At 47.2% G+C, this 18929-nt stretch overlaps 2 protein-coding genes across 13 annotated transcripts in view; one reads left to right on the top strand and one right to left on the bottom strand.

The window, feature by feature from the left end:
• The window catches only part of WASHC1 (WASH complex subunit 1), a 38583-nt gene extending 36962 nt beyond the window's left edge, over nt 1-1621 (top strand). For all 8 annotated transcript variants that reach the window (XM_014259350.2, XM_014259349.2, XM_014259348.2 and 5 more), the window contains one exon: nt 522-1621. In XM_014259350.2, the coding sequence (XP_014114825.1) occupies nt 522-673 (152 nt within the window). In that variant the 3' untranslated portion in view covers nt 674-1621. The remainder of the gene's footprint in view (nt 1-521) is intronic.
• DDX11 (DEAD/H-box helicase 11) lies at nt 1616-18786 on the bottom strand. 5 transcript variants are annotated; one of them, XM_088054826.1, is made up of 26 exons: nt 18628-18786; nt 18314-18538; nt 17394-17480; nt 15885-16042; nt 14709-14757; nt 14065-14172; nt 13443-13530; nt 12784-12986; nt 12068-12220; nt 11920-11966; nt 11073-11152; nt 9844-9888; nt 9652-9719; nt 9207-9245; nt 8613-8736; nt 7966-8103; nt 7382-7494; nt 6960-7032; nt 6490-6593; nt 5789-5938; nt 3821-3889; nt 3548-3648; nt 3054-3138; nt 2397-2472; nt 2087-2241; nt 1616-1963 (listed from the first exon to the last, which is right to left on the bottom strand). In XM_088054826.1, exons 1-26 carry the CDS (start codon nt 18784-18786, stop codon nt 1934-1936), a joined length of 2727 nt encoding a protein of 908 aa, XP_087910952.1. In that variant the 3' UTR covers nt 1616-1933. The 5 variants fall into 5 exon arrangements, with proteins under 5 accessions (XP_087910952.1, XP_005530626.3, XP_087910953.1 ...); XM_005530569.3 differs by having other exon boundaries at nt 7966-8100; nt 18628-18778; XM_088054827.1 differs by having other exon boundaries at nt 14122-14172; nt 18628-18778.
• Nucleotides 18787-18929: the final 143 nt, after the last annotated feature.

The following is an 18929-nucleotide window of genomic DNA, read 5'->3' as shown; positions in this document are numbered from 1 at the left end:
GCACTCAAGTTGTGTCAGCCACAGACTTGGAAACAGCAACAGAGATTTTCCTGGGCAGTGTACCACTATAGCTGGGAGTGTCTTTACAGAGAATGAGCAGAGCAATCTCCACCTCAGGTCCAGCTGGAGGCATTGGAGGGGTCTGTGTGTTTCAGAGGATGGAGCCTGAAAGCTACCTGTGAAGAAGAGGCAGCAGTATTTTTTTAATCCAGTGCTCAGGAAACTGGGCCCACTGCCCATATGGGCACTTGAGATGCCCTGAGGCCATGGCAGGTTCCTGGGGCATTTAGATCAATGATCACACCTCAGCACTGGGCACATGACAGCAGGGACTTGCTCAGCAGAGACAGGTCAGGGAGCTGTAGTTAAACGAGACCTTGGCACAAGTCTGTGGCAGCATTAAACATGTTGGCTGTTCTGGTTACCTGGGTGGTGAGAATGGCTTTCCCCGTCCCCTTTGCTGAATCCCTTTGGTCTCTAGTCCCCAGGTGTCACTAAGTGGTGATTTTCTTCCCTCACAGGTATTTCAGGGAAAGGACCGGGAGCCTCTGGGAATGCCGATGCTCCTGGCAGTCCTGCTGGTGCCTTTGCTCGTATGTCAGACTCAATACCACCCCTCCCACCTCCGCAGCCGCCCGTAGGTGAGGAGGATGAGGATGACTGGGAGTCATAGATGGGATCCATTAAGAATTAGTGTGAAACTGTTGCTGTCTGAAAAATTTCCATGAAGTTGAAGGAAACAGGTCCTTACTGCCTTCACTTTGGTAAAAGGGGGAAGTGTCATCAATTAAGAGTGTGTAAAGGGAATGTGTAAAGGGAAAGCCCAGCTGTCCAGTCTTACAGCCCAGCACCACCAGCCATAGGCTAGAAGCAGGTGCTCCCCTCCCTGAAGCCAAAGCTTGTGCAGACAATAAGGTTTGGACCTACTCAAGGGGCAGGTGAGTCACGATGGAAGTTTCTCAGAGGCAGCTGTTTCTTTCCTTGTGGGGCTAATTAAAATACAGGGAGCGGGTAACAGCTCTGTGCCACAAAAACCTTCTTCCTTGTGAAGAGCCTGGAGAGGTAGCGTCCAGCCGCTGAAAATGGAAAAGAAGCAAAGGAAGCTCCTGGGACGAGGCTTGCTCAGGATGACAGAGGTAGCTGGGAGCAGCTGAGGGATTATGTGGCTGTCCCTGGTGTTACTGCTGCCCTCCAGCACTGACCCATAACCCTGGAGAGAACCCCAGGAAAGTTAAATTTAAAAAGTTATTTGAATTCAGAAACATAGCGGTTAAAAAGAGCAGAGCAATTCTGTACTTAAGCGTGATCAAAGGAGAAGTGCTGTATTGTGGCCATATCTTTATTCCCCTTGAAAGAATTAACTGCTTCAACCTATTGCCTGCTTGAAGCAAGGCAGAAAGAGGGTGAGAAGAAATGTTACCCACAGCTGCTCCATCACCGCTCTGTTATTCCAGTATGACGTAAATTAGTGGCCTGCTAGTTTACAATTCCTGTGAAAAGCTCACTGATGGCATCGGTCAGTCAGGCCTCCTACACTTGGTGGTTGATGGGGAAAAAACCATATGTGTTCAGTGAAAATAATTACTCCTGAAACTTAAGTGTACTTAAATAATACTTACCATACTTGAGTGTTTTTATTGAAAGTATTTAATCAATTTAAATAAAACCTTAACAGCTGTAAACAAGTGGGTGCCCGCTGCTACTCTCTCCACCTGCCTCAGATCTACACCCAGTTTCCCTCCTGGCTGTGGTGCTGAAAGGCTGCCTCACCATCACAGCACTCAGATACTGAACAGCAAACATCCACAAAGGAGGCAGGAGGCAGAGATTTTTATGAAGTCCATGGTACAGAAAGGCAGCAACTTGTGTTATGTTACCTAGTCTTCAGAGGTGTAACTCACAATGACAAATACCATCTGTTCTCTGGTCCACATCACAAAGCATCCAACTTGCCTCGATGGAACTGGGAACACACAAAACCAGGCAGTTTGTCCTTGGCCTTACTCTAAAGGGAAGGCTTGAGTAAGGTCCAGATGAGGACAATGGGGAACAGTGTTGGTAGACATAAGATACGACGAGTTCTGACCTTTCTTAACTCAGCAAACGCTGATCCAAAGGCAGGTTTCACCTGGGTCCTCTCCCTGATCCACTGGGGCAGTTTGTTAAAGATGGCAGGGCGTGCATACCTGTGGTCCAGGAGCAGGATGCTCGCAAAGTCCTTCTGATGGCGAATGGCTCTGCCTGAACAGAGGATAAAAACAAGGAATAGCCAAGTCAATTGTGTGTTCTCGGACAAGGAAGATCGCATTCCCATCATCTGTAATGCATCCTTTTTCCTACCCTCCTCCTTCAGTGTATTTTGTATCCCCCAGCCTGTCCAAGGGAGGATGAATTACCTATTGACTGGTTTACTGCCTTCATGCACAGGTTTTCAATCAGCACTTTGCTCGGTGCCTGGCCAGCAGCTCTGGGCTGGAAAGAAGAAATAAGCAAGTCTGAACACAAGGCAGATGTAAATCAAATTTTGGAGAGTCTTAATGGCTAAGTGAGGTAAATACTTTTACCCCTGCAGCGTGAGCGGGTGGCCAGGCAGACCCCAAGCTGAGTGTAAGGAGGAACAGAAGAAAGGTCATAGTTAGAAAACCATGTTGAGCGTTCACAAAGAGCCAACCCAAGGTGTCCCCTTGAAGGCAGAAATCTTGTCCCTGGGAACAGCACCTCCAGTGAGCAATGAGAAGGGACAAATTATCCTGGCAAGCAGCTCCTACTACCCTGCCACCCCCTCTGGGTTGAAGGGTCCTTGCTCCCCTTGGAATTCAGAGTTGCCAACAAGTCCTGGTGGCATTTCCCTCCACTGAACTCTCTCCCTGTGTTTAGGGCCACATGTTCAGGAGCAGCCTGCAGAAGGCTGTGCTCTCAGTACCACACTGTCTGGGAAATGAGGGTGAGCTCAAAGAAAATAAAACCTCTCAAGGCAGCTCTGGGACCTATGTGCTGGGAAGTTAGTACTATAAAGCAAAATTTAAAGAGACAGAGGTGTAAGTGGCTCTTACCATTGTTTTGTCAAGCCAAGTCATTTTTTCCTGGAGTTCTGGAGATCTAATGTTGGGGTAAGGCATTCCCACCATAATCACACACCTGCAAGGGAGGACTGCATTATTCTTAATGTCTCATCCTAGAGCACTTTGCCAATAGACTGATAAATTAGAGGTCACTGCACCCCTGAAAGACAGCCAGCCCTGCAAACCAAAGGCAGCAATAAAGCACAGCAGTCTGACAAGCACGTGCTGAACAGAGCTGCAGAGGGATTCAGAGTGCCAGAACAAGGGATAATCTAGTACAGCAAGCCTAACTGCATTACTCACAGGAAGACTGGCCTGGACAGGTGGGTTTTACACCACCCAGCAGACCCTCCTGTTGCTTTAAGCATCAGCTAAGTCACACAGGCCCCAGGATTTTCTACCTATGCAAGTACTGATGTGCCCATCGTGGTTGGAGTCACTACACTGCAAGCCAGAGCTGGCTTTCCAAGGAGCAGTCACCTTACCTTCCCAGGTCATCGGAGAAATTTATCCCTTCACTCATTTTGCCTCCAACTACAGAAAGCAGCAGGGCCCCGGTCATCTGTCCTCCCGTCTGGCTGCAGCGCTGCAGGAGAGGGACCAGCAACTTAAACCAGAGCTGGGAAGATTTCTGTGCTTCAGAAACACTCCCACACCTAGGATAGAGGCCTTTTTTGCTTGTTAGAAGTGCCCTCCTTTGCAGCATTCCCATTCCCACTGGGCTGTCACACTCCCACCAGCCTGCCTGCTCAGCTTACCTTTATGCACTTGGCGTATTCCACTAGCACCTGCTCCACCTGGCTGGCTTTCTTAGGCTCCTGAAAGATCTGTCAGGCACAGTTCATCAGTTACAGCAACAGGAAACAGTTTAAGAAAGCAAATAATTTTACCCCAATGCCATTAAACAGCATATGGAACTGAGGTCACAGAAGGGAAAATTGCCTGAAAAACTAACTTAACCAGTACCTTCCCTCCACTCTGAAAATGCACTACAGCTCTTTACAGCTGGCCTCTGAAGGGAGCAGCAGCTGCTCCTGCCCCTTCAAGATTCCCTTTCAGCTTTGGCAGACTGATTCAATACTGCAAGAAGTCATCCGAGAGCTGAGAAAAGCAATGTGCACCTCTTGCACCTATGAACCAAGACTCTCTGGGGTCAGGAGACTTGACAGCTGCAAAATCTTGGAGGACGGGAACAGGACCAATCAATTTGAATCATCAATTCATTCCAAGCAGCAGCTCCCCTTGCCCAGTGAATAAATTAGCTTTTCATGCAAAGCATAAAAAAGTAGTATTTCTTTATGTTATTCTAGCAGACCTAATTAGTTACTGAAAACCTCTGCAGTTAATTCAGCTGTGTTTGTACAGGTGCTGTACCTTGGCATAAAACACAAGTAGTTTTCCTAGTAAACAAGAGGTCCAACATATATCTTCTTTGTATCGGTAAAAAACCTACAGAACGTGTTTTCCTTTGGTCAGCAAGAAGTAATATAAAATTTTACCAGTCAAAATCGGCCTTTCAGTAGGAAAAAAATTGGCAATTGCAGGTATAACCCAAAACTAACTTATTGAAAAGTAGCTATTTAAGCCTCTGATTTAAATTAACTTTTCCTCTGTTATTTATATACAATATAAATATATATATAATTTATATATAATCTCAGCAACTTCAGGAAAGCCTTGAACCTTCCCTTCCTAAGATTTGATCTTGTATGTGGGCAGTTGAAAGTCACACTGGCTGCATTTATACCCAACTGCCTTGTTAACACATATCCAATTTGCTGAAGACTATAAAGGACAAACAAGAACTAATCAGAGTTGAAAGTTGGAACAAATTGTGTGTGGCCCAAAGACTTGGAGAAACCAAGCAGAGCACTGGGACTCTGACAGGACACACCTCAATGAGACTCAGAACTCTACAAACGCAGAGAAAATAAAGCACAGTGCTTCCACCCAAAAACCTACCAGCTGCTCCATGTGCCAGAATGTCAAGAATCACCGAGGCTGTGAAATACCTGGGACTTTGGTAAGTTGTTTAGCTTTCGGTAAACAGAAGTCACAGCCAGGGTGTATGTAATTTTTTTTTCCCCTGGCACAGGATCCAAGATCCCTGCACTGCAACCTGAAGTACTTGACTTTCAATACCCAGCTTCCAAATACATGAAAGTCATTGCAAAGATTTTATATTTGCATTGATCTCCCTATTTAATGTTTCTCTTTGCTCCTTCAATAGGAGTCACCACTGCTAGTCTTCCAGTTCTCATCTTTACTTCTAGCAGATAGCAAAATGCCATTTGTCTTATGAACTGCAGTGCTGTCTCACTCTGCCTAGCCCTTGGCCGTGCTGGTCTGTGCTCAAGGGACACACAGATGAGCCTAGGAAAAACAAAATCCCTGTAGGAGCTGAACCTGAACAGCCTCCCCAGCCACAAGAGAATAAGCCTGCTGGCTACAGGAAACAAAGACTGTCTGCCCCCATGGCCTCCACATAGACTGTGCACTTCAAGAATGTATAGCTGCAATCAATCTCATTTAGATCGCAGCTCAGTGCTCAGCTGCCCGGGAAGTATCATTTATTCATTACTGGAGGGATTAGCTGGATAAACATCCATTTTGCTCTGCTGTGCAGACTATGGGAACAACTCTGAGAGAGGCCTGGAATGCATATGGAATTGTTTGTGTTTTGACACCTCCATGGGAAGTACCAAGTGCCCTGGCTGCACAATCACCTTCTTCTTGGCTGCCAGGCGGGAGAGCAGCCCTGTCTTCTCCCAGTGTCCATACACCTGCTTCTCATATTCATAGGAGGGGAAGAAGCACACCACACCTCCCGGGATCACATTGCACAGGTTGCAAAGGATTCGACCTGTCTCATCCATCTGCAAGAGAGATTAAAGCACATTGCAGCTGACAGGACCCCACCTAATGCTGCTCCAATTCTCTCTTCAGTCCCGGGATCACACCTTCCTTATGACATGCCTTAGGGGAGGAGTAAATGTGGGAAACATGCCAGGTCTGTGACAACTCCCATGGGGAGCTGGGCATCACTAAAAAGCTCTTCACTGCTTGGCTATCTTCCCTAGCCCAGGGTTTCTGTTGTGGCTGTGGAGCCGTGGTCATTCAGGAAAGGCAGGTTTGCCTCAGTGGATGGAAGCTGTCCCACTAGAACAGATGTTGAGAGCTGGTTAGCACATCTGGTTGAGATTCAGCAAGGGCAGAGCAGACTTAGTGTCTGGCCTTGGGTGCTTACTGCCCTGCCACAGGAAGAAGGAAGAAGTGCCAAAACACCTGCAGCTGCTCCTGTGGTTTGGGATTTCCTTTGCCATGGCTTTTGCTCAGCCCACCTCTTAAACAAGTGTACCCTGCTCTGAAACATAAGCATGTGAAGCAAAAAGGACATCCCAAGGAAGGGAACAAAGGACAAACTGACCATCTGAGGCAGGTCTCTGGTCTGGTAAGTGAACTCCAGCTGCTGGTTGGAAGGACCACTGCAGAGGATGATGGGTAAAATATTTTCTGGAGGAATCACATGTCCTGGAGACAAAAACAAGTAGTGGGAGTCAACATCTCTGCTGTTGGCACAAACCCCATGAGCTGAAGAACTTTAATTGCCTTTGAGTGACAGAGGCCAGCGTTTGCCTGGCTAAGCCAAAGTGCCTAAGTCACTCAGCTGCTCCAACTTCCATCCCCTCAGCCCCTGGGAAGGAGGCATGCCAATGGCATCACTGCCTGCCAATACCAGTCAGGACCACAGGGGAAGCTCAGAGTGAAAGGAAAGTCACAGCCCTTTGCTGCCCTGATTTTTACAAAAGATGCCACGCTGCTTTGAGTGCTGACAGAACAGTGTTAAATGCAGCCCTTGCAGCCGCTGAGCCCTCCCTGCCAGCCCGGCACACTCACCACAGGAGAACTCCACGATACGGGCAGGGTCCACACCAGCACAGCACAGCAGCTGCTCTCGGAAATCAGCCACCTAAGATCCACAAAACCAAGACAAGTAAAGCACCAGTGTCCCAAAAAGCTCTACGCCGGCCGCACCAGCACTGCTGGTCACGGGCAGCCTCCCCCGCGCTGCCCCAGAGAGGAGCGGCAGCGCCCTCTGCCCGCAGACAGCGGCACCGACTTTCCGCAGAGACCCCGCACGGTCCCCGCGGGATCCCTGGCCCTGCAGAGCGACCCACGGCATCACGAGGTCCTCCGACTGCTCCTCGTGCTAGTTCTAACCTACCGCGAGCTCAGCCTGGCTGCTCTCTTTCCACCCCGGCTTGCAGACTGCACCACCGACCTCCTGAGACCCCAGCACAGCATCGTTATTCCCTCACCGGCTGCATGGTGCCTCCGGCAATGATGACAGCACGGCATTCTTCCACAACCTTGGCAAAGTGGACAGCTGGATTCAGCAAGAGGAATTTGAGGCTGCTCTGACCAACTGTGCCTGGAAAAAGGAGAGAAGAGCATTCAGGAGCTAGCTGTGACACATACTCAGGGATATGAGAGATTCAACCTCCTGACCCAGACACTCTGGCAGGTCCCTGTCTCTCAAAATAAGGACCTGCTGTTCAACACTGACAGAGGCAACAGCAGGTAATGCCAACCTAGAAGTTACCTTCTGCTTCCTGTTCTCCCTGGAGCTGTACAACAGGTGCAGTAAACTGCAGGACAAAACTTGACATCCAAAATGGGAGCAGACATCTGCAAACCCCAGCCCCAATGCCCTTGGTTAAAAATTCCCTTGGGGTCATAAGCATCCTCAGACAGACCAAGCCTGCCAGCCTACATCACACATGGCACAAATGTTGCTGCAGGTTCTCCACAGACCCTTGTATCTGCCCTCCCTTAGTGCCAGTGCAGCACCCTGCTTGTGACTGACTCATGCCACCTCTCCCCAGCTCACCCTTTCCAGTACCTTGCCTGTTGAGCATGACTCTGCCATCTTGGTTTGCATTTGTGAGGGCCGAGAGAAATCCTTCAATCTGCATCAGTGGAGAGGCAGTTCGGAGCTGGTCATGCTCAGCCTCCCCGGGAGGGCTCTGGGGGGCACCTGCTGGCCCAAAAACAAAAGGAGACGTAGGCAACTTAGGCCACGCTTCTAAAGACAGGCTAAGCACAAAACATGCTCTATAGGAACATGATACCTGGGGCACATATGCAAGCAGAGAACAAAGACACATTAAAGGGGAAAAGCCAAATTCTGTCTCATTGCTAAATTAAAAAATAAAAAGAAAGATCTGGTTTTTGTGGATGGCACCACTAAGCAGAGCTACTACACGCAGCCGCTTGGGTCCCAGAGCCAGGAGGACACGGAAGCGCAAAGCTTGAGTGCAGGCGGTGTGAACATGGAATTACATCATTCAGTTTGAAAGGGACCCCACTAATCCCATGTACAGCTGCCTAGGTCAGCTAGTGAGACTTGTTAAAAAACACCCATTCAGGACACCTTCTTCAGTCTCTCATTCTGCAAATCTGCCTCCCCCCTTTCCTCACGCAGAGAGATGCAGGTTCCACATCCTCACTCTGCCCACAGATGCACAAGGAGAGGATGCCTGAACTCACCCTCCTTATCAGATCCCTGCTGAAGGGTCAGAAGGAAGTTCTGCAAACCAGCCAGCTTCTGGTTCTCCTTGTTGGTCTTCACAGCTGAAGCAGGACCCCCATATCGCTCCACAAACCCAAAAAGCTGCCAGGCAAAAGCCAGAAAGACTTACAACTTAAGCAACAGCAGGAATCAGAAAAGATAAAGGCAGGTTTGCTGGCCTGCCACAAATTAAGTCCCTTAGTAGGTGTTCACAGACCAGCCTAATCAGAATGCACCAGTTCCCATTACCTTCCTCCACCCACTGAATAAAAGCAAAACAAGTCTCTGATGTCTGTTCTTCCAGTGCAATGCAGCCTACTTGGATCGCAGATTTGAGGCCAAGCAGCACAGAATTGGCACTCACTGGAATACCATGGTAAACCACACTGTATGTTTTTTTCTGGATAAGCAAAAATTAATCTGCCCATATAGTACTTTTTATAGGAACCATTTTGTTTGTGGAACAGGGTGGAGAAGACAAGCTCCCACCCAGCTGCTGCATCTTCCATCTCAAATTCCAGGTGTGAAACAGCATTGGAACACTGCTGACCATGAAACCACAGGGCTAGTACCTTCCTGCTGATGAGGCTCTTCTCACAGTACCGCTGAACCTGTTGGAGGAAGACAGGAAAATGAACTGGCAGTAAGCACCCCTTCTCCCATCCTGCTGTCCTTGATCCCTGTCCAGCAAGGCTGTCACTTGCTGTGCTTTCAGGGAGAGGTGCACAGCTCTTTGTCAGCGCTACCAGCCAGACAGGAGTTTATTACAATGGCATTCCAGAGTGGAAACACACAGTGTTAAGCTGCTGTGTTTGGAGGTTCAAGGCAGGGAGTTACGGTACTGGAGTAGCAAAATTTCGGCATCCACAGTCCTTGTAGTGTAGCTTTGCCTACAGACAGCTAGAAAGCAGATTCTGCCATGTGGGCTTTGGCTCTGTTTCCAGCTCTCATACACACTCCAGATAACCTCAAACAAGTCACCACCACCTGTGCCCTAACAGAGAACATTTGCATTACCTTGAAGAGGTTGATATTGTCGATCTGGCTCTGAAATAGAAAGTCATTGATGGATTTTAGTACTGTCCCTGAAAGAAAATAGGGAAAAGGGAAAAAGAAATTATTAGCTGCTGCTGGGCCTGCACCCCTTACTGCTCACACCCGTGTCCCTGACTGATAGCTCTGTACCCCAGGAGTTCACTCCAGTCTTACCTGTTTGGGAAACTGCCTGACATCCAGGATTCTGGTTCACGTTACCTGTAAAGCATGAAACCAATTCAAGGAAGGCTTGAATCCTCATAATTAATCCTCCCTCATAATTAAGCAGGAAAGTAAAGACTGAGCTTGATAGGTACAGTGCATAAAAAACCCAAGAGGTAACTACACATCTGCAAAATAGCTATACAGACAGAACATCAGCTCCCACTCCTTTTATGGAGTGGGAGTATTAACAATTTTCCCTGTAGACTAGCCCTACATTGTAGAACAAGTGTGCTGCTGCATCCTAAGGAACACCACCTCCATTCCTTCTGTGGCAGGAAGCAGCAGGTAGGGTGGGTCATCAGAAATGCTCACACACTATGTAGTCATCGTGCTGCAAAGACAAAGGGAAGGGACTGCAATGCATCCCTCACCCATCCTCAGTACAGCAGCAGGGAGCTGGGAAGCACAGAGACTGGCAGGCAACTGCAAGGAGGGGAGGGGAAAACCTAAGGACACCTACATGCCCAGAGCCTGACAGCCAGAACAGGATTAATTGCTGCCACCCACTGCATTTTATGTCCTAGTGTTTAGCACCCACCTCATATCTCACTTTTGTAGCCCCTGCCCCAAAGGCCTGCATTTCCCCTGGCATGGAGGAAGTTCTATATGAACTTAAGACATGCTTTCCTTAAGACACACTAAGTTCTAGCAAACCGATCAGTGGAGAGAAGGAGCCCTGCAAATTCCTGTGAACTTAAAATCAAAGCAAAACAATATTTTCTCACAAAGGAGAGGCGCCACTCAAGAAAGATTCATTCTGCAGATGCATGCTGACATGCATAAAGGCCTTGCTACCAGATGACCCAGAGATTTACTTCATGCAGTTCTTGTGCTGCACTGTTATACATCTGCTGTACTCCTCACTTAGCATCTTACATCATCCCCACTCCAACTGGATCTCAAAACCACACAGAAAGAGAAGGAAACTGCCTCTACCAACTTACAATGTCATCTGCTGCTCCTCAGCTAGTGAAAAAAAGAGAAGGGTTCAAGTAGACACCAGTCAACTTCCCCACGTACAAACCAGCCCGAGAAATAAAACTACTGGCATCTGAACCTAGACACGAGCAACACTTCCCTGCAGTCTCTGCAGAGGAGGAAGGGGGACAGTGTCCTGAGGAAGCACTAACTAGCTCAGAGTTTATCAGTATCCCTGGAGACACAAGAGGTTTGCTTACCTCCCAGCATGGCAACAAACTGCTCCAGTAAATACAGGATCTGCTTAATGTACATCAAGTTCTTTGCCTTCAAACGTTTCCTGTGAAAAATGAGCCCCAAAACCTCTTCAGGGACTAACCGAACCAGCTGAGCTGCAGAAATAAGTACATGAACTCTTCTTCCTTTGGGACAGACAGTAACTAAGATTTCTTCCAAGTTCACTCTCTCTGTTTGTGACAGAGCAGACTCTTGTGGCTGTCCTGCCCAAGGTCATCCCAAAGCACTTATCCATGCTCCCCGCCCCCGTTCCTACCACTGCACTTCTCTTTGCATATTAATTATAGTTGGTTTACTACAATGGCAGTGATGCCTCCAGACTCTATTGCAATAATGCTCAAAAAATTCAGAGTTATCAGTACTGAACACAACAATCAGCCACTGCAGGGATGGCAAGATGCTGAGCCAAAACCCACATACAGCTTCCTCATCCTCAGAGCTTCCTGCTTCTACCACAATGCCAGTCAGCGGGTGAAAGACTAAGGGAGAGACATGAAAGACTGAATCTTTTGAAACACTGCATCACATAGTAGAAATGATTAGAGGGAGATACTGGGAAAGGAACTGAGTGTATAAGGGAAAAACAGAATCCTCAGGGTATCCCCGTCTCATTGTTTAATACCAGCCCCAGGGGTCTGACTTAGATGGATTCTAGACAGGGATAATGAAGCAAGTGTCTTTCCATCTGCAGAACTCTTAATGCAGTAACTTTCCACTGGGGAAGAGCAAGAAATACCCTGCAGCCACGAGGCAAGCCAAGGCATGCACAGACCTTGCCTCTGCTGAGCTCTTCCCCCCCAGGATCCTCACCTGTATCGCTCCATGTACTGCGACAGCTGGGAGTGGGCACAGCACAGCTACATAAACAGAAGCAGAAGCTGTTGTTATAAAGGAGAGAAGAAAGGGCACTGCTGGAAGCAGATGTCCCTCTCCATTAGCAGGCCAGGTTGTGACTCACCTGAGAGCCGCTGACCTCGGCACTGTGGATACAGGTGATAGTGTCTATGAGGTTGTGGGCCTCGTCAATGATCACAACCTGGTCCTTCAGCTTGATCCCGGCAGCGTTCCTGGTAGGCTCATGCAAAAGCATCTGATAGGGCAGCACCACCAGCTACAGCAGAAGCACACAGTGCCCTGATTCCAGTTCTCATCCTTACACAAACTTAAGGCATTCTACAACCACTCATTAACAGCCGGTGTCAGAGGGCCTTGCAGAATTCAGCTAAGTGACTTACTCTTATTATGGGAAAGGTAGGAACAAAACCAGGAGCACTTGCTTGAGAGGGACACTGGGATGTAAGCTGAAGAGAAATAATTATTGCGTATGGGCTTAGGTTACCTTCCAAATCTGCTTTGGAGCACTGAAAGCATGTCTTCAGAGAGAATCCAGCAAGGAAGAAGAGTGGTGTAAGAGCTAAGAGCTAATACTGACCTATGTGTCAGTATTGCCTCACACTTGCTGAACTGTTCAAGTACTCCAAAATGCTGAGACATACAGCATCCTTATGAACTTCAGATGGGAATTCTCATTTTCCTTTGCTTTCTGAGCAAAACTACAGCTGACAGAAGCACAGCCTGTTTACAGACTCCTCCAATCTAATATAACAGTACTAGAGGGAGCAGGCCATTCTTAGAGGGCCTGGCATTAATGCCACTAAAACTGTTATGCCTTACCTGAGCAGCAGGGATGGCAAATCGACTCCCATAATATGGGCAGGCTCTGGTCTCCCTTCCCAAGGACACCAACTGCTCAATATCCTTCACTTCCACTAGAACTTCATCACGGAGAAACTGCATTTGCTCATAGGAATAAAATGGGCACGTGGTGCGACTCACACGTCTTTTCTTCCCCTCATTCTCCTCATCACTCTTCTTTTCTAACATCAGAAATCAAAAGAAAGCTATGAGCAACACACACAACAGCCTAGAACAACCACTTTGCAGAACCTCATGGATTTCAAAGCAAGCTTTGATGTGTGTATTCCTGACCTATCGCCTATCTAAAAATTATTCAGCAGTAACATTTCCATCTCCACTGTGGACACTACTCTTGCCAGTTAGATTTAGCATGTGACATCTTCCAACATTTCTAGTAGTGAGTTAACAAACACAAGTATCTTTCTGTCCTGACTAGGTTAAGACATTCAGAAAATTCATCCTGATCTCAGCATAGCCTGGAGATCAAGAAAAGTACCAAGGATTCCTGTTCTTCCAACCTGTTATTTCCAAGCTCCTACCCATCTTGCCTGAACTGACTGGCAGTGCCCATTGTCTCCACACTCTCATGACACCTTTATCAGGAACTGCTTCCCCCAGACTGCAAGCATTCATACCATGTTTGTTCTTTTGCATCTCCATGCAGCGGTCATTGATGAGCTGGAGAGCACCCAGGCGTTGCACCTCCTCATTCACACACAGATTCTGGCACGTGCAAAGAGAGGAAGGGAGTCAATTCACTTGCTGAAGTGCCCTCATGTGCACCCTCTAAACAAAGTGTAAAACAAAAGATTTTCTTTAGAGCAATCTCAGGCCAGATTCCAAAACAGAAAAGTCTACCAGTCAAACATTGTTCATACTAACTGGTACAAACATGCCCGAAAACTAGAAATTTAGGAAGGAAAAAAAGGAGAAAAAGAGAGCTCACTGCTACACAACAGCTTCTAAAAAATGCTGCCAAAAGTACTAGTCTACTAAGAGGTGCACCTTCTCAGTGACTCAGACATCTGTAATCTGTATTAGAAAAGGTGAAACGTATTCTTGTGTTTACATCAAAGGGTAAATGACCAAAGCACAGTTCACAGAAAAATGTACATCACACAGATCTGTGTTGTGACCCATGTTCGCTTTAGTTTTTCAACCTGAGACTCAAGGTGTCCCCAAGGTGACTTCTGTGGCACCAGATCCACACAGCTCCTGGCAGTGTGTTCTGGGTCCCTTGAGAACACCACCACGTGCCTGCCTGGATCCCAAGGAGACCAGACGCGTGTCTTTGCCAAAGGGACTTTTCTGCACCTCGCGCACAAACTGGGACAGCTGGGAGTGAGTGCGACTGCAGTAGTAGATCTGCAATGAGGAAGAACAAAGGGAAGACAAGAAGAACATGGAAGCAAATACCTACCTATGACCAATCATGTAAGGAAGTATGCAAGCACTTCAACAAGGTTCACCTTGCTCAAGCCTTCAAAAGCACAAGGGAAGGCACGTGTTTGAGTGTCACCTTAAAACTGCTGAGGCCAAAAGCCCCATCTTTCTTTTCTCCTCTGCATTTGCCTTTGTTTCCACTTAATTTCCCAAGGTCTCTACAAAACAGGGACTTACCATGGGAGAGGAATAAAAATTATTGCTGTGTGCTTTCACAGCAAGACACAGCAAAAACTAAGCAGTGCTAGCACAGCAAACTGCTTACGCAGGCAGTGTAGTCCAGAAGGAGATGAGCACAGCAGAACTAGCTGTCTTTATCAACAAACCTGGCAGGTTTTGGAAACTAGTTCTTAAATCCTTCTGTACTGCCTGACTGTTGGAAAGGTGCAAGAAAGCCATAATTCTGCTCACTCCTACACTATTCTATGAAGAGGCACTATTTAATTTCCTCATCTCACCTTAGTCACATGATCCTCTTCCAAATCATCATCTTCTTCTTCTTCCAGCCTAAGAAAATAAAAAGCTCAAACAGTTTCCTTTCAGCAGACCACCGACAGTAAGAATCAAATGATGCTCCACCACAAGACTGAGGTCTCAAGAGAAATTATTAAGTCATCTCAAAAAGAGCCTCAGGACTCATCTCAGGTGGTAAAAGAAAAATTAACTTTTTAAGAACAGTGTAAGTGTGCATAATCAAGTCAAGCCTTTCTCTTTAAAGGAAAAGTCTCTCCTGGGCTGTGCCCTTTTTCCAAGTTCAAGATTTTTTTTTTTTTCCTTTTGATTCAGGGGCCTCAGCCTCAGGCATAAGCTAATCAATGCTCTACTATTCTTTGGTGAGCTTATTCACTTCTTTTTCTAAAGCTTTCCCATTAGAAGCAGTTTACCACTCTCCAGATATTGCATAAAGAAAGGCTTCAGGAAAGCATTCAGCTGCCATAGAGCTCCTCAAAGGCAACAGCTGTTCAACGTTTGATAAACTAACTACATATGAAAAGAGTAGTTAAGTGTTCTTCAATTTTTAAGGCAGAAGGATCTGTCTAGACACTAATTAGTAAATTTGTAATTTAAACTTGTTTGACTTTTTGTGCTGATGTATGGCTTCTGGCTTTCTGCATAAAACAAACGGATGAGAGAGAAAAGTGTGCGTGGTGTTTTCATGCCAAAGCTCTGTCTTCAGAAATGTGAACATCTCTGCCTTTAGAGTATCCAAAGATGCCAGTGCTAATCTGCAGAACTGACAGCTTCCTCTGGTGTCCTGAGTTCCATTCTGGTTTTCTAATGCAAGAAACTTGATCGTGAGTCATTCACTCAGCATCCATCAATCCACTCTTTGGGAAGCTGGGCATGGATAAAGGCAGGACACTGACACACATTTTAAGATGCACTTTGTCAGAAAGCACTTCAAGTCACTCAGATCAGTCTAACAAAAATTTAGAAAAACCAAAACAAACCAAATGAAAACGCCCCCAAACAACCAATTAAATAAAACCCCAGAACAACCACCACCTTACACTGTTTGAAAAGGTGAGAAATACTTTTCTATAAAATCTGTACAACTTCTTTAATCAGGGCAAGACAAAAATTAGACAGAAAATGTTTCCTTAGCATGGAATCCCCTCAGTCCCTGTCCTTACCCAGATATCACTTTCCTTTCGTCATCACTCTCATATTCAGCAAGGATCAGCTCCTCCTCGTTGTGATCCAGCTGGTCTAGAACACCCTCTCCAGCTCCCTGTGAAAGAGCCTCTTTGCTGAGCTGAAGAAGGCGCTTTGCCTCATCCTCCTCGCACCTCTGGAAGGAACATAAAGGCACAGTATTTCCCAGATACAAAGACAGTAGCACAGAGGTTGCTTTATGGCATGGACAGGTCAGAAGATAGCACAGTCCCTCACAGAAGGCTGAAGCTGTTCAGCCCCACAGAAGGCAGCTGTTACCAACAACCAAAGACTTGCCCACACAGACAGTTATGAAGGGGAAATATAAAGGACCTTCTCTGCAAAAGACATGCTGAACTAACAGACCCTCAATGAAATGTTCATGTAATCCAGTATTAGTTGCTTAAAGTGGCACATAAAAGATGTCTGCCTGAGAGAAAATAGTGTGTAAATAAACCTGAACAAACAAACATGTAAGGATACAATCAAACACTCTGTGCACATTTAACTCAAAGCTAGAATCAGCTCAGCAACTGGTTTAGAACAAGATTTCTCTTGGGTTTTTTTCTCCAGTTGTGTGACTATTACTCTAACACAAGTCTACCTCTCTACAAAGATTCAATTCAACTGTTGAAGCACAGTTTTCTGATTAACTTTTATGTCACAAAAAGAAAAGTTTATTTTTTCCATCTCAAAACAGTATCTTCAACGTCAATGAATGTTTTATTACCATGGCATTATACAGAAAAAGCAGTTAGTAAGCACTACCGAAAAGATGAATCAGTCACTTTTCCAAATCTAATATTTCTCTCATTTGCTCTCTTGCTTTTCATCATGCTTCTCATTTCACATGCTCTTCATCCCCTTTTAAGAGACAAGTTCTTTGTTCCATTTGTTTTTTATTTGCCATTCTTCACTATTTCTGTCATATCCTTTCAACAGGAGTTGACCAAAACATTGCACCATATTTGAGATGGAGCACGCTAGAAATTAATAGCCTGGCAGCCTAATAAATCTGTCTGTTTGCGGATCTCATATAATCAAAAAGTACCAAGAGCATTGAGGCCAGGTCATGCATCTAAATGAGAGGGAATACAGATGTATCTGTAAACTTTAATCCCATTTTTATTCCAGAAGTACAGACTGTTCATACTTGCTCATAAAACAGAGATCTTTCCCAAAAAAGCTACTATGTGTTAAAAGCCTTTAAAAGAAAAGCAGAGGGCTAGAAGGCAATCAGAACACACATCATTTCTGCCCACACACAAAAACTGTCACAGGAAATTATTGATGCACAAATTGTTTTTCACATCCGTACTTTTAAAAGAAAATCTAACAAATCATTTCGGATGACCAATTTCAGAAACCTCAAAGAGCTCCTCGAAGAGGTAGGTTGAAAAAGCCAATGTGAAGCCACACATAAGCAAGTATGAACAACACTGAAGGTAACCAAAATGGAAAGTTCTGATCTCTATGGAGTAACTCACCTTCCTCTTTACTGTGTATTTTAACTGCACATTGTGACGAATTTTCTCAAGACGATCTTCTCGCTTTTTCCTTCTGATCTGCTCTTCCTACAAAAAAGGGAGAGTGTAGGCAGGATGAAGTGGATTTAGTCCTCAACCCTTGGTATCGCTACTTATTGTCTGGGCATAGAAAAAAGACTTGACAGAAACAAAACTGCCAGTACAGGGTGCCATTCCCCCAGAGTGCTCGCCTACTGAGTGTTACTCTGCTCAAAGCAATATAGTTTCCTGTCGCTCTATTTGGAACAGCGAGAAAAATGACACAGACTCTCTTGTGTGTTGAACACACACAAGCAAAGTTTATTATTCTTGATCTTCTTTTATAGACATGTTGGAGAAAGTCCGAGAGGTAAAACTCTCATTGGTCATTAAAGCAACACATCTACTATCATTGGTTAAGTGTAACATCACCCCTTGACTGTTTTCCTAAACACCACCTGCAAAGATTGTTGTCCTTTACCAAGGACTGTTTGGATTCTTTCTCATGTTTTCTCAGGCCAGAATGAGAAGCCCGTGACTTAGTTTCACACAGGCTTTGTTCCCTTCTTTTTGCATTTAGCATCCACAGTTTCCTGTCTTGGGCAACCTGCAGGCAAAGACGCACATCCACCAGATTTACCTCAGGTGTTTTCCACTCATCATCCAGGATACAGGAACAGTTTACCCAGAGAGGCGGCGGAGTTCCCTTCCCGGGAGATGCTAAGAAGCCGTCTGGACACAGGGTACCGCGCTCTAGGGACTCTGCTCGAGCAGAGAGGCTGTCCTTGGTGATCCCCAGGGGTCCCTTCCAGCCCAGCCATTCTGCGACTATGTGACAGTAGCCCTCCTAATCCTTTTTCCGGGTTATTTCACCCGTCCTCTACACAGGAGCGCTTCCTCACCTTCAGCCTGTCCACCATGTCCCGCTGCTCTTTCCTCTGCACGAAGGCCGTGACCCAGTCGGGCTGCCCGGCCGTGTCCGCGCTGCCCGGCCGCGCCTGCTGCGGGGTCAGCTCGTCCTGCCCGCCGGCCCCGAGCGCCAGCAGCCGCGCCTCCGCCTGCCGCCGCTTCTGCTCCCAGTCCCGGAGCCACGACAAGGCCCCGCAGATGAGGCTCAGCGATTTTCCCTGTCACGGAGAGCCGGCAAGGTGAGGAGCGCTGCCCCACCGCCGCGGCCCCGCTCGGCCCCAGCCGCGACTCGGCCCCACCGCCTCACCGTGCCCGTGGGGCTCTCGAAGATGCCAACCCGGCCGCCCTCCAGCGCGCCGTACAGCGCCTCCATGAACTGCTCCTGGATGCGGTACGGCGTGTAGGGGAACGGGAACCGGCCCGCCGCCGTCCCGCTCTCCATCCCGCTCTCCATCCCGCTCTCCATCCCGCCCCGCTCCCGAGCGGCCGCCGGGGCCGCCCCCGCCCCTTCCCGTGCCGCGGCGGAAGAGCCGCGCACAGACTGCGCTGCCCTCCCCGCACAGACACCGCCTCTTCCCGAGCTCCCGACCGCGGCCCGCGCTCGCCCTG

This window comes from Pseudopodoces humilis, chromosome 5, assembly GCF_049639895.1.
Source record: "Pseudopodoces humilis isolate 2021_Gansu_Grassland_sample_001 chromosome 5, ASM4963989v1, whole genome shotgun sequence".
Taxonomy (NCBI): domain Eukaryota; kingdom Metazoa; phylum Chordata; class Aves; order Passeriformes; family Paridae; genus Pseudopodoces; species Pseudopodoces humilis.
This window is presented reverse-complemented; position numbering and strand designations above follow the sequence as displayed.

Excerpts from the sequence above, each read along its gene's own strand:
- DDX11 (XM_088054826.1), bottom strand. The coding sequence starts at position 18,786 with ATGGAGAGCGGGATGGAGAGCGGGATGGAGAGCGGGACGGCGGCGGGC. Across the intron at positions 12,987-13,442 it reads GATGCAAAAGAACAAACATG|AAAAGAAGAGTGATGAGGAG; the intron begins GTATGAATGCTT and ends TTCTGATGTTAG. Across the intron at positions 5,939-6,489 it reads CCAGAGACCTGCCTCAGATG|ATGGATGAGACAGGTCGAAT; the intron begins GTCAGTTTGTCC and ends TCTCTCTTGCAG.